Raw genomic sequence first — 23,433 nt, 5'->3', positions numbered from 1 at the left:
TTTCGAAATTCACGTGTTTCCATTACCCAATTTCTATTGCGATATTTAGATTTTGCGCATTTCTGAGGGTAATGGAAACACAACTTCTGTCTGTCTCTATCCATTCCTCTCAGCATCAGTCTCTCTCTCTCCCTCTCCTCCTTCTCTGTCTGTCTCTGTATCCATTCCTCTCAGCATCAGTCTCTCTCCCTCTCCTCTTTCTCGGTCTCTCTCTGTATCAATCCCTCTCAGCATCACAGTCTCTCTCTCCATCTCCCCTTTCTCTGTCTGTCTCTCTGTATATCCATCCCTCTCAGCATCACAGTCTCTCTCTCCCTCTCCTCTTTCTCTGTCTGTCTCTCTCTGTATCAATCCCTCTCAGCATCACAGTCTCTCTCTCCCTCTCCTCTTTCTCTGTCTGTCTCTCTCTGTATCAATCCCTCTCAGCATCACAGTCTCTCTCTCCCTCTCCTCTTTCTCTGTCTGTCTCTCTCTGTATCAATCCCTCTCAGCATCACAGTCTCTCTCTCCCTCTCCTCTTTCTCTGTCTGTCTCTCTGTATCCATCCCTCTCAGCATCACAGTCTCTCTCTCCCTCTCCTCTTTCTCTGTCTGTCTCTCTCTGTATCAATCCCTCTCAGCATCACAGTCTCTCTCTCCCTCTCCTCTTTCTCCGTCTGTCTCTCTCTGTATCCATCCCTCTCAGCATCACAGTCTCTCTCTCCCTCTCCTCTTTCTCTGTCTGTCTCTCTCTGTATCCATCCCTCTCAGCATCACAGTCTCTCTCTCCCTCTCCTCTTTCTCTGTCTGTCTCTCTCTGTATCCATTCCTCTCAGCATCACAGTCTCTCTCTCCCTCTCCTCTTTCTCTGTCTGTCTCTCTCTGTATCCATCCCTCTCAGCATCACAGTCTCTCTCTCCCTCTCCTCTTTCTCTGTCTGTCTCTCTCTGTATCCATCCCTCTCAGCATCACAGTCTCTCTCTCCCTCTCCTCTTTCTCTGTCTGTCTCTCTCTGTATCCATCCCTCTCAGCATCACAGGGATATTCAGCCACACTGTTCCTGTCATGGATTGATGATGGAAGGATGATGTAATTTATTTTTCCAAGTCAGAGAATTTGATACATTCTCTGGGGAACTCAGGAATTATCAAGTTTTTTTTTGTCACTTTACAAGAATAAAGTATAATTTATTTGGCATTGTTTGCAGGTTTATTGCATTAGATGGTGGTTTTCAGATGTTTTTCTCCACAACAGGCCCACTTGTAGCGGCGAGCAGAATGTTTGCCTCTTTATAACTTTTCAGAGCTGAAAAACAACATTAACTAGAACAAGAACATTAACAGCGCCAATAGTCCAGTCTGCTATGATAGACGCATGGGTCGATTTACGGTTTTACCCGTCCAGTCCGGTGTCCGAGCCGGAACTGGTTTGATTCCATGCAAAATGTCTGAACTGTCATTTTTCATTATGCCAGGAACTGGTAAATTAAAACGCAAATGAAGAGGCAGCCTCAGCATGCTACACGGTTAAATCCAACTTGTATTGCATTAGTAATGAGCAACATGACAACGTGATTCATCTAATGTTTATTAGTTATAGTTACTTTGTTTATAAACTGACATACACACACAATCTAAGTCACTGAGAGCCGTACTGCTTAGGTACATACTGCTCATGATGCAGCAATACGAGCAGGTGCCCCCAGCCTGGCAACTGGGAGGAAATGGACTCCATCAGAGGCTGTGGAGCTAAATCTGCTCTCAGGCATGGAGAAATGGGAGATGGAAGGAAGCAGACTCAGCTTCATCATCAGAGCCACCTACGATGTTCTTCCAACTCCCAAAAACCTACACCAGTGGCTAGGAGAAGATCCCACATGTGCGCTCTGCCAAACACCTGCAACATTGAGGCACATCCTTACCGGGTGCAAAACCAGCCTGTCCCACGGCCGCTACACCTGGAGGCACAACCAGGTCTTGCGGCAGCGATCTAGAGTCTAGAAGGAAGGAGAACCACCACCAATGCCCTCCCTCATCTGATGCATGGACTCCAAAGCACCACTCCTTTTCTGAGAGCAGGCGAACGTCCGGTCAAAACATCGCCAAAAGCTAACATGACCCTCCTTGACCCGGCCCGTGACTGGGAAATGCGGGTTGACCTTGACCACAAACTTGTCTTTCCAGCAGAGATATTAACAACTACTCTCAGGCCAGACCTCATCCTGTGGTCAACTTCTAAGAAACTCCTGTACATCCTGGAACTAACCGTACCATGGGAAGCTGCTACCGAAGAGGCGTACGAGCGGAAAAGCCTGAAGTACGCGGAAATAGCAGCCCAGGCAGAACAACGCAACTGGCGTACGAAGGAGTTCCCTGTGTAGAAGTTGGATGCAGAGGGATTGTTGCCAAGACCACAACCAGGTACGGTCGGTATGTGCCGGGCGCAAAGAGAGGTTTGGGCGTTGCCCGTTCCAAAATAGCCGTTCCAGCGCAATGTATTAGAAAAAGGGGCCGTGGGTGCTCTCAATTTTAACGCCAGCAAATAGCTGGTCTTAGCGCAAACAACCCCACTACGCCAGGCGTATGCCTGAGCGCAGACAGCATTCTCCGGCGCAGTGCAGAAAATCCTCGCTTGGATAGGCCCATTAGGCATGGCTCGCACGCGGACACACTTCCCTCCAATGCCACGTTGATTTTCAACTAACCTACACTGCAGAAACAAACACATATTGATGTAACAATGAGAATTCGTTTGTCATGGTTTTGTGCGAAAAAGTGATTTGCGTTTTGAATTGGATTACCAGGGGAACGAGGGTGGGAACGAGGGGCGGGAGTCTGTGTGTTTATTGTTTATTTATTGTTTATTGTTTAAAATGATCCCCATTAGTCTTCACTTTAGTGGAGACTACTCTTCCTGGGGTCCACATCAACATACAATCATCCACAAATAACAATTAGTCGCTGTACAAGAGAAGTTGACAGCAGGTCAGTATACATAATACTCAAACAGCAGATTAGTTAATCAAATGAATCCAAAACGTGAGGTCATAAACAAAATTAGTCACTCAAATAGCAGGTCTGTTAATCAAGGAAGGTTATGTCGGACCTAATCTGAGTTCTCGACTCAAGACAGCTTCTCTTAGCTTATTTTTAAAAGTGAACTTATTAGAGACCACAGGAGATATGGGGGGAGACAATTCCAAAGTGCCACAGCTCTGTACATTACCGCTTTCCTAAGGGCATTGGTTCTAGGTAAAGGCAAGGTGAAACGTCTGGTGCTATAGCCATGTCTATCGTGTGTAGGTAGAAGCTGTGAAAACAAAAAACCTGGTTTACGTGAAATGTAAGCAGATTTTTTTTTTTTTTTTTTACATTTTTGCTCATGGCCAACTTCACTCAGCAGACAGCTCTGTGCCTGTTGGACTGCAGTTCTCCCATCTCAGTGTGTGATGCGTCCAGAGTGCTTTACCCAGTACACTGACCGCATGCAAGTACTGCATAGGACCCCACTTCAAATAAACCAAGGACTGAAACACCAACCCCGCTTCTCTACTGCAGTCCAGGACACACACTGAGTGTAGAGGCTAAGGCTGATTAGCCTCTTAAGTGCAGGTGTGTGGTGATCAGTCCCGAATTAGGTGCAGGTGTGCTAGGTGAGGGCCAGGGCCGTAACCAGGGTTCCGAAATAGGGGAGGTCCAGCAAGGGGAGGCGGATTCGATTGAGGGTTTTTTTCCCCTTTTTTAGCCATATTTAGAGTAATATATCATTTTAAATCAACATTAGGATTATACTGTTGTGATGTCATTATTCAGTATATTCTCTTTCATGTCACCACCTGCTCAGCTCTCCTGTCAACATAATTGTAACTAACAAACACAAACTGTTTTAGCCAAATTCATATCAAAATGACACCTACAAACACAGGTACACAACCCAAGCCGTACACAACACACAAAGTCATCATCGATAATTAAAAAAAACATACAGAGGGACATTTATTTATTCCTGATAGGAACGATTGAAAAAGAAATAGCTCATAGCTAGTTACGGCCATGGTGAGGGCGCGTGCATGTGTGTGTGTGTGTGTGTGTGTGTGTGTGTGTGTGTGTGTATAGGTGTATATGTGTGTGTGTGTGTGCGTGCGTGCGTGCGTGCGTGTGTATGTACTGACACCTATGTGTGGAGTGAGGCAATCTGGGATATGAAGTGCAGCCATTTTATGATGTGGCAAGCATATATATATATATATATATATATACCGTATATACAGTATAATGTGTGTGTGTGTGTATAGGTGTATATGTGTGTGCGTGTGTGTGTGTGCGTGCGTGTGTGTGTATGTACTGACACCTATGTGTGGAGTGAGGCAATCTGGGATATGAAGTGCACCATTTTATGATGTGGCAAGCACATATATATATATACAGTATATGTGTGTGTGTATAGGTGTATATGTGTGTGTTTGTGTGTTTAGTGTCAGGGCATGTGTCGTCAAAAGTTTAGACATTTATCATTTCACGTATCCAAATTCTTTGTACAACTTTAGATCAGGGAAGTCCAGAGATGACCCAGAAAAAGTTTGGGCTCATTCGGGCAAATGGCCTAGGACGAGTTCGCAAAAATAGGTTTTTGAGAAAATGCAAGATGGCGGAAAATCTAGCAGACTGAAATGGGCGTGGCCTAGTTGCTTAGATGCATAATGCTCCAGAGAATGAGGTAGATGTGGAATTTTGATTCTAGGGCTCACGGTTCAGACGTTATGGGCCAATACGTGCAGTCGGCTGTTATAGCGCCACCATCTGGCCAATATGGGTCATTTTTTGTCTCTGAGTAGTGGGGCACATTTCCAACCTATGTGCAAGGTCTGGCTACTGTACCCCTTACGGTTTTTGATGTGCATACTGTTTCAGCGGAGAAATAAAATAATAAACGTAAACTAGAACGGGCTAAATTTGCTGAAGCAAATTTGATTGTGCTTGCTCCCCCGTGATGCTCCGCCCCCCTTGCACCGCCCCTGCCTTAGACCCCGCCCTCCCATCCACTATCAATACAGCCCCAATCGGCAATGTGTAGCTAGGACGTGTTTAGGCCGTTGCAAGGGTGTATTAACTGGATGCTATGGTGTTTTCGGCTCATCGGTATAGGGCATTCGTAGATCGTTGCTAGGGTGTACTAAGTAGTTGTGGGCGGGAAATGGGCGGGCCTTTGTGAGTACAAGCGGGAGGAGACAAGGAAACCAGGGGAGAAAGAATTTTGATCGTAGAAGCTATGGTTCCAAACTTACAAACCAAAACGTAAAGAGGGCAGCTATAGCGCCACCGTGAGGTCAATTGGTATAATTTTTCAGGCCAGATTAGAAGAGTACTCTATGAACCTATGTACCCAATTTGGGAACAGTCGCTCTTACAGTTTGTGAGATACAGCTACTGAATGCTGCTATAGCGCCCCCTATAGGCGAAATGACACAATTTTATTTTTATCAGCTCAGAGTACATATGTGCATACCTGGACCAAGTTTGGTTCGGATCGGACAATGTGGTCCAGAGTTATGGCGGTTTTTGTGAAGTAGGCCCCACCCACCCCCGCCCCCTACAGGCCAAATGACACTTTCTTTTCTGAAATCAGCTCAGAAGTGTCAAGTGTCAATACAAGAAGGAAGGCTGGCCATAATTCCAATGAATCAGCACTTCCTGCCGCCCTTCAAAATAAAACAATTTAGAAGGGACAGCTTCTGAATGCTGCTATAGCGCCCCCTAGAGGCGAAATGACAAAATATTTCTCCTATAGGCTCAGAGTACATCCGTCCACACCTGTACCAAGTTTGGTTAGCATCGGACGATCTTTGTGAAATAGGCCCCACCCACAGAACTTTGGAGGTCAATTATATCGCAACGGTGCGGAATTTAAAAAAAACGCAAAATAAGTTTTGTGCGGGACAGTCCACACACGCTCTGTGATGTGGTTTGGTGAAGATCGGGCAAAATTTGAAGGAGAAATAGCGAAAAAACGCTTTTCGACAAAATTCAAAATGGCGGGAAATCTAGTTAGACGGAAATGGGCGGGGCCTATATCAGCAGATGCGGAATGACCCAAGGAATCCAGGGAAAAAAGAATTTTGAATGTAGCCCTTACGGTTCAAAAGTTATGGACCAAAACGTAAGGACGGCTGTTATAGCGCCACCATCTGGTCAAATACTAAAATTTTCCCGCACAGAGTAAAAGGTGACTCTGTAAACCTACCTACAAAGTTTGGTAATAGCAGGTCATACGGTGTCTGAGCTAGAGCTAATTTAATCCCAACGATTTCGAAACCCCATTCAAGTGAATGGGAAAAAAAATCGTACGTTAACGCCTATATCGCGAAAACCGGCGAACGAAACCCTTAGCAATCCAAATGCACACGATTCCTCAATGAGCCGCACGTTTTGATGTCTTCCATGTCTGTGTAGTGTGAAAACTGTAGGAGAAATGGCGAACCAAACTTTTGGATATTAAGTATGAGAGATTCTAAGATTGTGCTTGCCTATCTGCAAGCACAATAATTACAATAGGGATCCTAGCACTTCGTGCTTGGACCCCTAACTAGCATTAGCTCCTGTTGAAGCAATTTATTCACTAATTCAATGTTCTCCGCTGAGACATGTATGGTTGTGTCGTCCGCGTAAATGGCCAAACGTGCAATTCTTAAAATAAATGGCATATCATTAACAAAGATGGAGTAAAGGAGGGGTCCCAAGCAGCTTCCTTGTGGAAGGCCACATTCAAGCATTACACTGTCTGAAAGAGTACCATTAAACATGACACATTGCTGTCTGTTAGACAAATAACTTTTCAAAAATGTAATAGCTGAATCTTTAAATCCATAAGCCAACAGTTTCATTAATAATAGCTCATGATCAATGATATCAAAGGCTGCGCTGAAGTCCAACAGAACAGCACCCACCACGGGGTCCACGCGTTAGTACGACACCCCATAGGTCAGACTACACATAACTCCGACCACCCGCTAATCCGACCATTGATGTCTACGGCGAGTTTTATCATTGTAGTCTCATAATGTCGACCCTCCATTAATCCGACCATTTTAACGCCATTATTCCGACTGTCGGATTTCATACCCAGTAGTTCGACCTCGCGTAAATCCGCCTATATACAGCACTTCCAACAGAAGCAGTCTGTGCATTTCTCTGTACGCTCTGACTCGGTTAGGGTTAGGGTTAGGGTTAGGGTTAGCAACTTTGGTCGGTGCTTTTTGGCTGGTGTGAAACCGAACCAAACAAGTTGGAATTTCTGGAAAACAAAACAAACTATAATTTTTGTGTCTGGTCTTACGAGGCACCGAAATAACCGTATGAACTGTGAAAACGCCGTAATTGTGCGTGGAGAGAGAGAGAGACGTCTCTCTCTCTCTCTCTCTCTCTCTGGAGTCCCACACAACTGTCTAATTTACTGCGGTCGGATTTTTGGGAGGTCGGATTTATGAGATTAAAATAATAGGGCGGATCTTTGGGTAGTCTAACTCATGAGTGGTCGAACTATTGAGAGGTCGGACGGAAGACTATGACCCCCCACCACTGACTTCTTGTCTATCTGTTTTAGCCACTCATCAGGAAGGGATGTTAAAGCTGAACATTTAGAAAACCCTGCTTTATAGGCATGCTGGTAATCAGAGTTAATACCGTTTTCTTCAAAATATTGCTGAATCTGCTTATGCACAATTCCCTCCAGAATTTTGCTCAACACAGGCAAAATGCTGTTTGGTCCTGAGAACGGCTCCCCACTGTTTTTGGGCAGTGGAGTCACCTTTGCAGTCTTCCATAACTGAGGATAAACACCTTCATCAAAACATAACCTGAAAATATGAAAAATTGGCTTCACCAGAATTCTTGCTGATAGCTGTAGCAGTCTGCCATCCAAGTTATCTATACCACATGGTTTATCACATTTAATTGCTAAAATAAGTTTTTCAAGATCCCCTTCGTTGCTCATTCTGAATTGAAAGCTGCAGTCCTTATTGCGCATAATCTCTTTTTTAATAAGAGAATCAGAGAGATTACCACACCCAGGCATCATTTGACTTCTTATCTTACTTACTTTATCAGTGAAATAATTGTTGAAATAATTTGCAATTTCCAGAGGTTTTGTTATATATGCACCATCAAGTTCAATAAATGCAGGAATTTTATTTATTTTATCCCTATATGTAACATTCTTGTAATATTCTTTAAGTATTTTCCATAATTTTTTGCTGTCATTCTTCAAATTTGGATTGATAGTATTGTTTTTTCTTCTGTCTATTCATTTTAGTGATCTTGTTCCTTAGTGCGCGGTACGCCTGCCATTCCACTGGGTTACCAGATGTAATGGACGACTTTTTCAGTAAATCTCTTTCTTTCATACAGCTTTACAATTCATTGTCAATCCAGGAGGCCCTCAAAGATCTAACAGAAAAAGTCTTGATTGGAGCGTGTTTATCACATATTTCTGAGAATAACTTCATGAAAGTGGACAATGCAGCCTCTGTATTAGGGCAATTCATCACAGAATGTCCTCCACAAAATCCTTTTCTGAGAATGTTTTATAAATTCTTTTGAAGATTACCTTAGGTCCAGTTTTGGGGACCTTTGTTTTAATGACTAAAGCAATTATATTGTGGTCACTGAAACCAACTGGTACAGACACCGGTTTTGAACATTTATCAGGGGCATTGGTGAATAGAAGATCGAACCATCACTATTAACCCTTATTCTTGTTGGCAGTTTTATGATCTGACACAGATTACAAACAGTAGCACGGGGAGGGGTGATTCATGACAAAAAATAAAAATCTGAAAAAATTGATATTCGAGGTCCTGGCGCGACAGCGACGATATGCAAAATTTCATGAATCAGATCGGATCTGCTCCGAAATTTCATGGGTTTTCCTTGAACCATGCTACACCCTTCCACAAAGTTCATGAAAATCGGATCAGTAGTTTTTCCGTGATCTTGCTAACAAACAAACGGTACCGGAAACTAGGGATGGGCATTTCTAGCAAAAACACTATTCGAAATTCGCTGGCCAAATTCGAATTCAAATTCGAATTTAATTCGAAATTCGAAAAAAAAAAAAAAAATGTAAAAAAAAAAAAAAAATGATTTTTTTTTTTTTTTTTTATGTATTTTTTTTTTTTTGTGAGTGAAATGTTGCATTGTCTCCCCTGATTCTAAGTCTACGGCTTTATTAATTAATATAAAAAGCTTCTGCTGTGGATTTTTAGCTCAAACAAGCATTGCACCACTGAAGTAAAGAACATGTTACATGACATTGACATTTTCGAAAATAAAAAACAGTTTTGACAATCATGAGTGGTTCATTAAATATTTAGTAGGCTCAGGTCTGAGTGCCAAAGGGGTGCCAAAGTCACCCCCTCTCCCTCTTCATGGGATTTCATCCGCCATTCATTTTTCCATAAACCTTGCTTAAAATGCTTATAAAAATTGTTTTACTTGCTCAAACCAAGCGATTTGACTATACTTAGAATCGGGGGAGACAATGCAACATTTCACTCAAAAAAAAAAAAATTTTTTTTTTTTTTTTTTTTTTTTTTTTTTTTCGAATTTCGAATTTCAATAATAAAAGTCGACCTTGATAATAACAACGATTATTCGAAAATTCGAAATTCGATGCCCATCCCTACCGGAAACATGGAGGTAACAAACCAGGACGGAAAGGAATACTACACTCAGCAGCTATTGGCCATGTAGTACCTTGCATTTCTGGGCCAGTGTTACTGTTTGGTGGTGTATTTTTTCTTATTCCTCGCTCCTCGCTGCCAACGTCATGTCAAGATATTTCCAGTGCAGTGGTGTTGGACGGCTATCTAAAACATCAACTGACTTCAGGAGGTTTTGCTGTTCGTTCCTGAGTACACTGGATGATGCAGATTGAGGGAAAGACCTTGCACCAAAACAATGCAGTGCTTAATCACATAATAACTTCTGGATTATATTGAAAATCACAGATAGATGAAACGTATGTAAGAGTGTGTCTGAAGGTGGCTTTTTCCAACAGCCCCTTCAGTTCTCATTCCCATTCCTTCGTCTGAGATGAGATTATTCTGCAGTTGTGTGGACTGTTTTTTGAAGGACTGCATAGAGTGAGAGTGGAGTCCGGGAGGAGGGAGGAAGTCCCACAGTGCACGGTGCTGAGAGGAGCTGTCAAGAGCAGGGAGGTGTGGAGAGAGGAGAGGAGAGAGCAGGGAGGTGTGGAGAGAGGAGAGGAGAGAGCAGGGAGGTGTGGAGAGAGGAGAGGAGAGAGCAGGGAGGTGTGGAGAGAGGAGAGGAGAGAGCAGGGAGGTGTGGAGAGAGGAGAGAGCAGGGAGGTGTGGAGAGAGGAGAGGAGAGAGCAGGGAGGTGTGGAGAGAGGAGAGGAGAGAGCAGGGAGGTGTGGAGAGAGGAGAGGAGAGAGCAGAGAGGTGTGGAGAGAGGAGAGGAGAGAGCAGGGAGGTGTGGAGAGAGGAGAGGAGAGAGCCAGAGGCATGATACATTCAAGCCCTTCAGACATGCAGAGAACTGCTGAACATATCCACACCTTCACTCGGATGGGCTGGATGTATGAACACCATTGTCCGTTGTGAACGCGCCCCCGCGCAAACATATCTTAACCACCCAAGCCCCGAGTACTATGTTAGTGTTGCTCCCAGCGCATGTTTCAATACTACAGCATAATGTCCAGAGCGAGTGAGTGGGCATGTTGCTGATATTGTTAAAGCTGCATTCAGCGATGTTTTTGTGTTAAAATAAGTGTTAAATGGCTCTGTTCTGACAGCAATCACTGAAATACAGTGTTTGGTCAGTGACTTGGAACCCGCTGTCCTCCGCTGACGTATCTCGTATCTCAACCGTAACTCGTTGAGCCTCACGGATTGGCGGCGTTGGATTTGGGGTGAAAGGATACATGTAGTCCCTTATAGTCATCGCGATCCAACCTTCCGTTTCCCAGAAAATGTAAACTTTTCTCTGATTGGATCAAATTTGGCTGCAACCTCAAACTATCCAATCAGAGAAAAGTTTACATTTTCTGGGAAACGGAAGGTCAGATCACGATGCTTATCAAGAAGCTCCTAATACAAAGCGGGTGGAAAATCGCCAAAGCCTTCGTTTAAATTCATGAATGGACGTAGTTACCTGGTTTAAATTCATGAATGGACGTAGTTACCTGGCTGGATTATTGGTGAGTGAACAACCTCCCTGTCCAGCGTTCAATGTTACCACGACCACTATTTGGCAGGCACCCGAGGTGTCAAGTGACTGTTGAGCTCAGGATACATTGTAAACTGCTCACTTTTTGGCACATCACGTTTATTTCCTGTCAGCTGTTGTATTAGCAAACACTGCAACAGGAAGTAAGCATAGGGCCAATTTACACTGTTAAATGTTGTCAAGTGGAAACGGTCTATAGAAAAAGCACATTTATGTTAATATTTTAGATTTGAGATGGTTCCATGGTCATTTCATATGGGCACACGTGACCTGGCCTTCTCATGGTACCATACAGTGGATACAAGGTAAATAACAGAATTAAAATAACGCGTTAGAGGCAGAAATAGAGATGGTCAGAGATGATTGAGAGTAAGAGACTGATCATTTCTTGACGTGAGCGAGAGCAGTGGAAAATCCCCACAGATGATATGGAGAGAGAGGGAGAGAGAGAGAGAGAGAGAGAGAGATGAGGTGAGGTGAGGTGAGGTGGTGCACTGCTCTGTTGTCAGACACGACAGCTCTGCTGCCTGATGGATGGACTATGGAAAAGTCAGACCTCTCCCACAGGCTTTGCGTGTGCGTGTGCGTGTGCGTGTGCGTGTGTGTGTGTGTGTGTGGGCCGACATGGGTACCAATCCAAGTATTATTCAATGAACATACAGTCAAGCATCTGCTACTGGGATTATAAAATCATTACAAAAACGCAAAAAGTTATAAAAAGTGCATCTTTTGTATTCATTGAACTCAAATGGTCAAAGCCAAATTTCCATTTTTAATCCAATTCTTTAATATTTAATCTTGATGTTCCAGGTCCATTGGCCATTTTCAGCACAGCACATTTTTAGTTGGCGACAAATGATATGGAGGCCCTGCTCCAACTAAAAATACTTGACCATCCTACTTTGCTTTAGTTTTTCATTTTCTTCTGATGTGTCATAACGTCAGGACCATTACAAACCGTGACTGTCAGCAACGCAGGCCATTAGGTGACTACTGGAAGCAAAGCATTGTATCTGATGGTTTTTCCCCGGTGGGGCACTGCAAAGCCACGGTTTATCCTGCAAGGTCGGCGTGCGGTCTCAGTTTGGTCATACTTTGGTTGTTTTGACGCTACAGAGCCACCATGACTCACTGCTCACTGTCATCATCTCTGACTCAGCCCATAGAGAGAAAGTGGCGTGCGCGTGTGTGCATGTGTGTGCCAGCATGTGTTTCTGGCAGCAGATGCAGGGATGCTAGGCCTGTGTTTCATTTCTCTGACTGGCAAGCAGCAGCGGATCACGCACGCACGCACAGACACACACACACACACACACACACACACACACACACACACACACACACACACACACACACACACACACACACACACACAGATGTGCATTAGAGCTGGGCTCGGGCTGAATTTTCCTTACCGAACCCGACCGAGCCCGTCACATTATTAGCCGAGCCCGGCCCGGCCCGACAGGTGTCAATTGATAATCTGTCCGAGCCCGGCCCGAACCCCCTCCCTGATTTTTTTTTTCCCCTCGGAGCGCAGCGAGCGCATAATTCAATGAGTCTGTCCAGCCTATAAACAGCCCTATATAATCCCAAACCAAAATCAGTCCTCGTAATTCAAAGCAGTCAATGATTAATACGTAATGTACAAAGCAAAGCACCAAACAGCCTAATTTGTGCGTGCCGTGCACTGCCCACACAGTCCCACATCGCTGAAAGAAGTACTGCACGGTGTCCGCGACACCAGCGCTGAGCCGACACGCAGCTGACTCCGGGCAGAGCAGCAGAGTGCATGTCTGGGCGTGTTTCATTCGATGCCTTCAGGTGCTTTCATTAACGTAGTAAATTAGCTCAGGAGCTGATGATAGATATATTTGAAGGCAAAAACAAGTGACTGATTACGTGACCGAGCCCGGCCCGAGCCCGAACGCGACTTCAATGTTTCTGTCCGAACCCGGCCCGTAAGTCGGGCCGGGTTCGGGTTCCGAGTCCGAGGGGCCGGGTAGCCCTGCTCTAATGTGCATGGAGGACCTGTGGTATTTAAAAGAACACTGCCAAGGACTTGCCGTCTGTCTTGTCTCTCTATCTGCCCTCAGTGTGCTCTGCCTGACTCCATCTGTATCTCCGTCTTCTTCTCCATTAAACACGATTTCAGACGGCAGCCCGTCTTTATTGTCACACGAACACACTACAACACATGTATGAACACACTACAACACATGTATGAACACACTACAACACATGCATGAACACACTACAACACATGTATGAACACACTACAACACATGCATGCGGCCACAACACACACTCATGCTGACGGTGGCCGGTGAAATATGTCCTCTGCATTTGACCCATCCAGGCTTGTCCTTTCCTCCGGGGGGCAGGCCAGGAGCAGTGGTCGCTGTTTATTTCCAGCGCCCGGGGACCTTCATTGGACCATCATTGGACCAACTTCAGATGTTGTCGTCACTGGTCGGATGACGATCTTCTGCATGTTTTTAGTGGGGGGTTATGTATGGAGGAACCCCCTGGGGGGCACGGGGAGAACATGCAAACTCCACACAGAAAGGCCCTTTCGACGAGATAGCCCACCTGGGCAGTAGGCACTGAAGATATGGGGGGGTCACAACTCCAGCGTCCCAGGTGGGAATCGAACCCAGGACCCCCCCCCCATATTCTCTAGCTCTCCTTCTGTGCTCATCTGTCTCTCTCTGTCTCTCTCTCTGTGTCTCTTTCTCTGCGTGTGATTTGGAGACAGGGTCCCTAGTTTACAACATGCCACTCAAACACACGCCTGCTTATACAGCTTCTCTTCTCATCCTGTCTTTCTACAAAAGTAGGTTGACCACACTGCTATTCCTATTATTAATCTATGTATGTCTGTCTGTCTGTCTGTCTGTCTCCTTCAATTCAATGTAATGTGCTTTATTAGAATCGAGTCAAGAAACATGCAATCAAGGAGGTTATGTTTTTGGTGTCATCTGCCTGTCGGTCTGTCTGTTAGCAGGATTACGGAAAACTAATGGGCTGATTTTCATGAAACTTGGTGGAAGGGTGTAGCTTGGGCCAAGGAAGAAGCCATTCAATTTGGGACCGGATCCGATCTGATTCGTGTCAAGGAAGGGGGGTGAGGCTAGGGGGAAAGGGGTCGTAGCTATGGATAGGAAGGTCAACGTAGAGTCAGCATTCGAGCGGTGGGTAGGGGGATTGGCTATGGGGATGTGGGGGGCGGGAGGAGGCGTGGTCAGGAAGGGGGCAGGCTCGGGAAGAGGGGCCAACATTTTTACATGGAATTCCTTTTGGGTGTGTGCGAGTGTGCGTGTGCGTGCGTACCTGCAAAGTGAATGATCTGGTCAGTGTGTGTGGCTGCTGGCCTCGTGTTGTAGGTACTAGAGTGTAAGCTAACCTCCCTGCCAGGCTGCCAGCCTGTCTGCCAGCAGCTCGCACCGCCTCATGTAGCATTTGAAACTCTGTCCCAGGCTGAACCTGGCTAGCTCGGCTAACGTGGTTTAAATTGCGTGGAACTTTTTTTTTTTTTTTTTTTTTATACTTTTCAGCACACTAACTCCCTACACGTTTGATCCATTGTCAGCATCTGAATTGGTGCTGTTCCCACCAGCTCGCATTCTCACTCACTGCATATAGAAAAATGTGTCCCAAGAAACAGGATGATATTTTTATGACTTGGATTTGTTACATGTAGTTTTTAGGCCAGGAATGTGATGCTGAGTGTGCATCCCCAGAGCAGCCGCTTTTGCTGGTTGATACTTTGTGGAATTTGCACACAAAAATGAAAGTCTTCTCGCAAAGTGAAATATATTTTTTTATCAAAGCTTGTTCCCATATCCTTGAAATGTCTTCCATGACAAAATACAAGATAAGAAAACTGACCGCCTGTTTTCCTCCCCCCTCTCTCTCTCTGTTTCCCCCCCCCCCCCTCCTCTCTCTCTCAGATCTCTCCACGGCTAAGAGGAAGTTTGCCGAGTCTCTGAACGAGTTTAAGTTCCAGTGCATTGGAGATGCAGAGACGGATGATGAGATGTGCATAGGTGAGCTGGCCCATATGAAATCTGCTGTGTCCTTAAATTAGTGGAGGAGTTTTAATGTCAAATCATTCACATCTGGAAAAAAGGACCAACATTGGCACAAATACTCCTTGGGGATTGTTCTTTTGATGAAAACCATTACCCATGCAAAATAACTGGCAGGCCAGTGGACCCGTCCCACGCACAGACAGGCTACAAGCTGAAGTAGACCAACAGAGTTTATTACCCTGAAGGGCAAACAGGACCAACAGGCCAGGTAACAGATAAACTTGCCAGCAAGAGCAAGAGGCTAGGCCTACTGTAGACTGACTGTAGGATCTGACAGCGTGAAGCTTGCAGAGTTCATTCTAGGTATCCCCCGATCCCCATTTTTTCAGTTCCGATCCGATTCCGATACCTGAATTTTGATATCTGCTGATACCGATATTATTTCCGATACCGATATATTATAACCTTTATTTAATCAGGTAAGGCCTACATTTTTTTTTTGTTCGGTTTCGGTTTCCGACCGACCCTGTCAATTTACGTGCGACCCACATTTATTTTATGAGCTTGTTGATTTGATGGTGGCGCTAAGGGGCGGGGTTTGCCACTGCGTGAAGGTGCTTTTCGCTACGGATACTTTAAAACGAAAATGGCAGCGAGCATGACGGCCATGTGCCTTTTGTTGAGGTTCCAGCGCTGTGAACCCAGTACCATACCATGATGTGAAAACACTGCAGGTCAGGCAGAATCGTGTTTACTGTATCTACTGTCAATACTGGATAGCAGTTTAGTGGGGCTTACCCTCTCTTCTGTTATTTCCATCAGTGTTTTGTGTTGCTGCCTTCGGCTCTGGTGAAATAAAATCGATCTCCTTGCTCAGCTTTAACATGACGGTGGTTTTCAATTGTTTTGAGAGAGAAAAAGTCTGCTCCTCGGGAAGCCCTTTGAGTTGTGTGTAACGTCAGCGCCACTAGGCCGGAGGCGGGGGTTTAGCGAAGCCGCGGTCTTGCCTGGTGAGTTGGAACCGGGGAAGTGGCTTCATTTCTCCCCGTAGCGTGACTCCCGTCCCCCGTGCAGCGCATGCATGTGCGTTTGAGTAACAACAAAGTGATATCCATTCTCCTGGCCGATTGTCACATTTGCCCATGTACACTGTAGTGTAGGTCATTTAGAGCAGGGATAGCGGAACGCATCTGAACTTGGGGGGGCCGGGGGGCATGTCGGGGGGGCGTGTCCCCCCGTCGGGGGGGCGTGCCCCCCCCCCACACACACACACACGTCTGTGAACCACCATCATTGATTATTATTATTATCATCATATAAAGATTTTGGTCGTTTGAAGCCAGATTCATATAGGAATATCTCATTTTAAATTAACATTAGGATTAGACTGTTGTGATGTCAGTATTCAGTCTTAACAATCATATATTTGCTCGTTTTCTCACTCACTCCTATGTCACCACCTGCTCTCACTGCAGGGTTTGAGATTCAACATTTTTTTTATCACCAGCCAATATGGCTGCTAGATTTTAAAGTTACGAGCCAATTAATTTCAACTAGCCAAAATGTTTTTCTTGAAATAAACCAGAATATGAGGGCGACTGGGTTTTACAGCAGGGCTATTCAACTAAATTGTTCAGGGGGCCACATTGTCAGAAACCTAAGGGACCGGGGGCCGGACCGTTCCCCGAGCCAGTACACTTGACACAATGCGCCACCATATTTTTGCAGCCGCGCTGGAACTATTATTAAGTAGGTGTTGTGACTTTATAGGCCTAAACAATTAATATTAAATGTATTTACACATTGTGCACAAATTGCATTCATTGTGACAAATTTACAATAGTTAATTAATATCCAGCCAGAATCATTGCAAATGGAGGTTCAAAGTAACAGTTAGCAATAGCATTCAGTTAATCAATGCCTAATGACAGCCAGATTCCGTTTTAAACTTTAAAACAGAAAAACGGAAAAACGTTTTTAGCACACACAAAAAAATAATAAAAAAATGAATGGGGGGGCCAGTTTAGGGAATGCGGGGGCCCGGCCCGGTCAGGCCCCCCTCCAACGCCGGGCCTGTCTCACAGCATTGTAACATTGTAGTGCAGCAAGAAAGGAAAACTACTGTAAACATTTGAACCACATTTCTTGTTTAGAACCTATAGCTAGCAACATCGCCATCTCCTGAAAAACATTAATATTGCACCTTTCTTGTGGCTACATCACAGCATCTACTGAAAAACATTTATAGTGGATCTGACTTGTTTAGTTCACTTTAGATTCACATCACATCTGAAAAACAACCAGTCGAGTGTAATAAGTAAATGAGGTTTAATTGTAAAAAAAAAAAAAAAAAAAATCTTAACACGTTGAGTGCCATAGACGAGCTATCTCGTCTTACATAAACATTTTTTTTTTTTGACGGTGGGACATCAATCAACCCCTTTTACGTCTTCTATATCAATATTGGAGGAAGAGAATGTGTATAATCTATTTTACCGACCACTAAGTGGCGACAGTTCTCTCCCAAGACAGAGAGAAAGCCACAGCCACGGCGGGTCCGCTGCAGAAAGCCAGTCTAATTACAAGGAAATAGCTGGGCGAAAACTCTTTCGATTTCACACACACACACACACACACACACACACACACACACACACACACACACACACACACACGCGCGCACACACACACACTCGAGTACCTTTGCGCATAAATAAGACCAGAATCGCAAACGCTTCTTCAAAGCTCTCAGCTGACACGAACGAGCCAGTTTTTTTACAGTCCAGACTGCCGAGAGCGGCCGCGGAGCCTCCACCCCCTCCGCAGCACAGACGGAGGGAGGAGTTTGGAGACACACACACACTCTCTCTCTCTCTCTCTCTCTCTCTCTAGTCCCGAGAGAGAGAGAGAGGAGAGAGAGAGAGAGAGAGAGAGGAGAGAGAGAGAGAGAGAGAGAGAGAGAGAGAGAGAGAGAGAGAGAGAGAGAGAGAGAGAGCACACAGAGTGGGAGACAGACACGCTGTGGGGGCAAAGAACGGACAGAGATCTCTTCCTCTCAGAGCCGCGGAGCAACGCGCGAACACACACACACACACACACACACACACACACACACACACACACACACACACACACACACACACACACAATACAGTATACAGACTTGCCCAAGGGCACCCATAATCACAGGCAGGTGACTGTTCTGGCTGTTTGATTGAATTTCACAAAACTGCGATTATCTCAGCTTCCTGTCTCAGACGCTAAAACCATGCTGTACTCAACGGCTAATATCTACATAACTACTAACTCTGCAAACTAACTCTTTTAGACAGAGAAAGCACACATTCTATTAGTTATTTTTAGATGATTGGTGTTCACGAAGTCTTAACAGAAAAGAATCCTCGGCTCTTGTAAAATGAGCCAGAATCCTCAAAAAAAAAACTGGCACAACTTACCTACAGGATTGAAAAAACGGCTGGCACTCAATGTGTTAAAAAAAAAAAAAAAAAAAAAAAAAAAAAAAATTTGGGGGGGGGAACTGAAAAGTACCCAGGCCGCGGCCCGGGTGGCCCGGGCGGTTCCGCGATGAGGCACCAGTATTCCAGTTCCGTGTATGGATTTAATCTCAACGTTATAAGTTATAGCCTACTTGGGCTATGGGCGGAGGGCAGATATGCGGTCGCTATGACGACCAGGTGTGGGCGGAGGTGAGTAAACTTGCTATGGAAACAGAGTCTATATCAAGTAGAGACGAGTAAGACCAGGTCGAGTAGAGCTGTACTGTGCTGTTATATGTGGTGGAAATGAGCCATATGTGTCGCTTCTCTGCCCATGCAGCACTAGCGTGCCAACCAAAATTGTGAGATTTGGGTTAAAATCATTTGAAAACGTGCTTCAGGAAGTTAAACAGTGCCCTTGTATATATCAGCAGCCGGCAAAATGGACAGAGCAGAAGTAGAAGCAGGAGTAGAAAAAATAACACATTTAAAATCAGCACGTTTTAATAACATTGAAGCATTCATATTGACTTGAATATTTTGTTCATATAAAAACGTGTGTAGAGCAGTGGTAGAGTACATGTAGGCTATGTTATGAAAAAAGTATCCATCGCTGCTATAATTTTAAGGAAAAAAAAAATATATATATATTTCCTATCTATCCCTTGCTGCCACTGGAAAAAAAAAACGACGTAAACCGGATGCCGGTTTGTTAGATACAAACAAACAACTACTCACTGGTCCAACCTTGGCTAAATTGTCAGTGAGAGCCTAAAGCTTGTAACCCTTTCCCAGACTTGTGAAACGTTGTATATATTTGTGAACAACACCGAGTAAAGGACAACACTAAAATTGGCATCCAATTCGCAGTTTTGGCATAACGCCTGTGGATGGCGTTGTGCAGTCATTTCCTATTCGATATCATTCCGATACCAGGAGCAATTTTTCCTCGAATATACATTACAGACAAAGAAATTGGCAAATTGAAGAGAAAAGGAAAGAAAAATATAACTTGCAAAAAGTAGACAAAATGAAGAAAATAAGGATACTTATAAATCAAATCTGCACTATTTAGGCCTTGCTGCTTTAGATACGGGCCCTATGCCTGTAGCTGGCTCCTATACTAAGAGACATTACCTAGTATTTATTTGGTAATCATATAATCAATTATCTCATGACATTAGGTACCTGGTTCATAATATTCCACAATAACAAAACAAGCGAACCACTCAAAGGTATTAAATGTGTCAAACCTTAAAAAGTATTTTCTGAAACCAAGCGGGTCTATTAACAAGCGGGTCTAATCACAACGACGTTATTGAACATTATTGAAAGCAGATTGCAGCTGGTTGACATGTGGCAGACAGCAGACGTCCAACTCACTTTCAGAATGGACAATAGGCCTAATTACTTCACAACATGGGGCTATTTGCTTTACTATAAACTGATGGAAGGAAAGGTAAGCCATTGCGTTACCTGTAGCCTACATCTGAGAACGAAAGCACTTGCTTGCCATGTTTCCAATGTGTTGTGAGTGCTTTTTTGAGACCACCTGGCTGCTTCTGTGATCCATAAAGTCAATCAGACTAATACATGCTTAATACGACAAATAAGAATATGCTGATATTTTATGGCCGCGGTGGTGCACATTGAATAGGGCTGCATGCAATTATTCACATGGCACAGCTCAATCCGCTGTCTTTATTGCCTGACCTGACGCTGCACGGCTCCACGTTTGCATTTGGGCGTGGTTGACACACGGAATCATCTGTGAATTATCAATCTCGAGATTATGGCCAATGAATTAAATCCATTAAAGTGTAACTTACCCCCAAAACACTTTTTTTCAGCTTTTAACCAATATGACTTTGGGGGTGGTGTGTGAAGAATTCTGGTTAGAATTTCCACATTTGAGACCAAACTGTTACCATTGTACCATTTGTATCATTTTCAGCTGCACAAGTGCCCTCTATGGGTTCAACACTGCTTTTTTTTGCCCTCAAAACTGCACTAAATTGGTACAACCTGACGTCTCTATGAACCAAAGACTATGGGATTTCAAGATCGTAACTCCCCTACTCCCCCTGTACCCTTTCCCGGCTCCTCCCAACTCCAAGTAGAGCCCGACCGATATTATCGGCCCGCCGATATTATCGGCCGATATTGGCGATTATTGATATATCGGTATCGGTAAAAAAAAAAAAATTATCGGCCGTTTTTTTTTTTTTTATATATATATATATATATATATATATATATATATATATATATATATATATATATATATATAAGTTATAGATAGCATGGACAGCATGTTGTGTATATTTGATATTTTTTCTTAACTATTTGTTCTATTGTGTTTTTGTATTTCTAGTTATTTATAATTATTAAATTCCCAGTTAAGTTTACTGTTTCATTGCATTGAGTTTATTAATAAGCTGTAAAATATCCTGCCTACATCACATATTTCAATTCATGTCAACTCAATCATATCTTTGTCAAGTGTTTGATATTTGAGGGTTGCTGATGTGGTGCCTCCTCTGGTCGTTAAGGGCGCCTGTTCGGAGGGAGGGGAACTCGTTGGAATATCGTGATCCTCCCACGTGCTATGTCCTACCGGTGAAGCTTCCCCTGTCAGGTGAAAAGAAGCGGCTGGCTAACTGCCCATGTGGAAGCATGGAGCCAGTTTTCGGCTCTCCCCAGATCGGCAGAGGGTGGAGCAGCAACCAGGATAAATAAATAAAAAATTAGCACTAATGGGGGATTAGCACTAATGGGGGATAAACATTTGATGATAAAAACAAAAATAAAATAAAATAAAAATATCGGCTGATATTATCGGTATCGGTAATTTTTTATTCCCTAAAATCGGTATCGGTATCGGTTTCAAAAATCCCATATCGGTCGGGCTCTAACTCCAAGCCTATTCCCATGATGTCACAAGCATTTTCCTACTAATATGGCGCTACAATACACACAGCTCATTTAGAACAATTTAGTTCACATTGGGGCAATGGACCCCCATATGATGAGATTTAATCTCTCAGATACAAATCTGTTTTTTTTGTGTTTTTTATTTAGAATTCCATATTGTGGCAGCTGAATACCACAGACCGCAGGTTCTGACACCGTTAAGGCACATATACCATGAAGCAGTTTTAGTCTTTATTATAGAGAAAAGTATATAAGTGTGTTGATTAAAACAGCTCTAGGCACCACAGTAATACAGGTTGGCTGACAGCAAGATGGCAATACAGTATAACAATTAAAGCAACAAAAGAAAATATAAACAGACCAAGGCAGTGGCCCACACTGTAAACCAACAATGACGCTGCCTTCAACATAACACATGGGCCACGGCAGGGACTAACCACTTCGCCGCAGCCAAAACACGACCAAACATGCCACAATGACACCCGCTGGGCTGTGATCTATATGGAACGGGAGCCCAGTGTAGCTGCTCCATTTAGCTGGTGTAGCAGGTATGGAACCACCGTAAATCTAGCGATCGGGTGGGGAAAGTGTTCAAGCAGAGCTTGATAAAAACCAACAGTCCAGGGCAGGCAGGACAAATGTTCTACTAGCACAATGCAAGACTTGTAGCTATCAGTCTAGCTCAGTGTTTCTCAAGTGTGGGGCGGGCCCCCCCTGTGGGGCGCAGTGGCAAAACAGGGGGGGCGCAGGGGGAAATGCAGAAATGCAGCGCGGAACCAATGTTTTGACGTCTGACTTCTTTCCCGGTGAGCAATAAATGAACCCCGCTTCTGTAGTGACTTCGCATTCATTCCATGGATGCTTCATTCATATTGCCAAATATTTGAACTTGTTTTGTTCAGTTGTGCACAGGTTGCACTTTATTGTTATTATTTTGAAAAGATGTGCAGTGCAAAACAGGTTCATTGCAGCCACTAATACAGTGATAATAAGCCAAATATTTGTTATTTTTTGCACAGATAGAACTTTATTGATATCGTTATAACAAAGTGATTGCACATTTCATTAGATTTTTATCTGATGGAGCAATCTGGTTAACTTTGTTCTAGCAAAGTGATTGCAATTTCTGTTTGGTTATTTCAATGTATTATTTAAAAAAGCACAGATGTAGCAGTCACAACATTTTGTATAAAGTTGAAATGGAAGTTGTTTTTTTATTTGGACAACATTACTGAAAGAAAATAGAAAGGAATGGTCATGATCTTGATAAGTTAAGATCTTGTCAAGTTAAACTTCAAAGTGGGGCATGACAGAAAAAGTTTGAGAACCACTTGTCTAGCTCAAGGTAACGTTAACGCTAGCTACTCCCCGCTCCCCGCAGCCATCGCAAGCCAAAACACGACCAAACATGCCACAGTAACATCCAGTAATTCGTCCATAATCCTTCCCGGCCGTCTCGAGGCTGATAAGACCGATAAATTGTCCAGGATGCCGTTTGAAAGTGAGTTGTCCGTTAAACACTAACAACCCATCTCAGAATGGGCTGGGATAGCCATTATTAGCTCTGTAGCTGTTGTTGTAGTCTAGCGCAAATGTAAGGAGCCATATGATTGGCTGAAAGCAAACACACCTGATTGGCTGATGAATCTGTCAATCAGAATCACATTTGATTGACAGCTTTATCAGCCAATGGTGACATTCGTTGACCTGCACGTCAGGGGAGTCTCAAAATTCACCACACACATTT

At 44.0% G+C, this 23,433-nt stretch overlaps 1 protein-coding gene across 1 annotated transcript in view; it reads left to right on the top strand.

Annotated features, from left to right (window-relative positions):
* LOC310785637 (rho GTPase-activating protein 26-like) overlaps nt 1–23,433 on the top strand; it is a gene marked incomplete at its 5' end in the record, with an annotated part of 276,223 nt that overhangs the window by 99,502 nt on the left and 153,288 nt on the right. Inside the window, one exon of the mRNA XM_083646781.1 lies at nt 15,175–15,270. Coding sequence (XP_083502907.1) covers nt 15,175–15,270 — 96 coding nt within the window. The remainder of the gene's footprint in view (nt 1–15,174; nt 15,271–23,433) is intronic.

Source organism: Poromitra crassiceps (assembly GCF_964638095.1).
Source record: "Poromitra crassiceps genome assembly, chromosome: 1".
Lineage (NCBI taxonomy): Eukaryota > Metazoa > Chordata > Actinopteri > Beryciformes > Melamphaidae > Poromitra > Poromitra crassiceps.
Note: the sequence above shows the minus strand (reverse complement) of the source record. Positions and strands in the feature narration are given on the sequence as shown.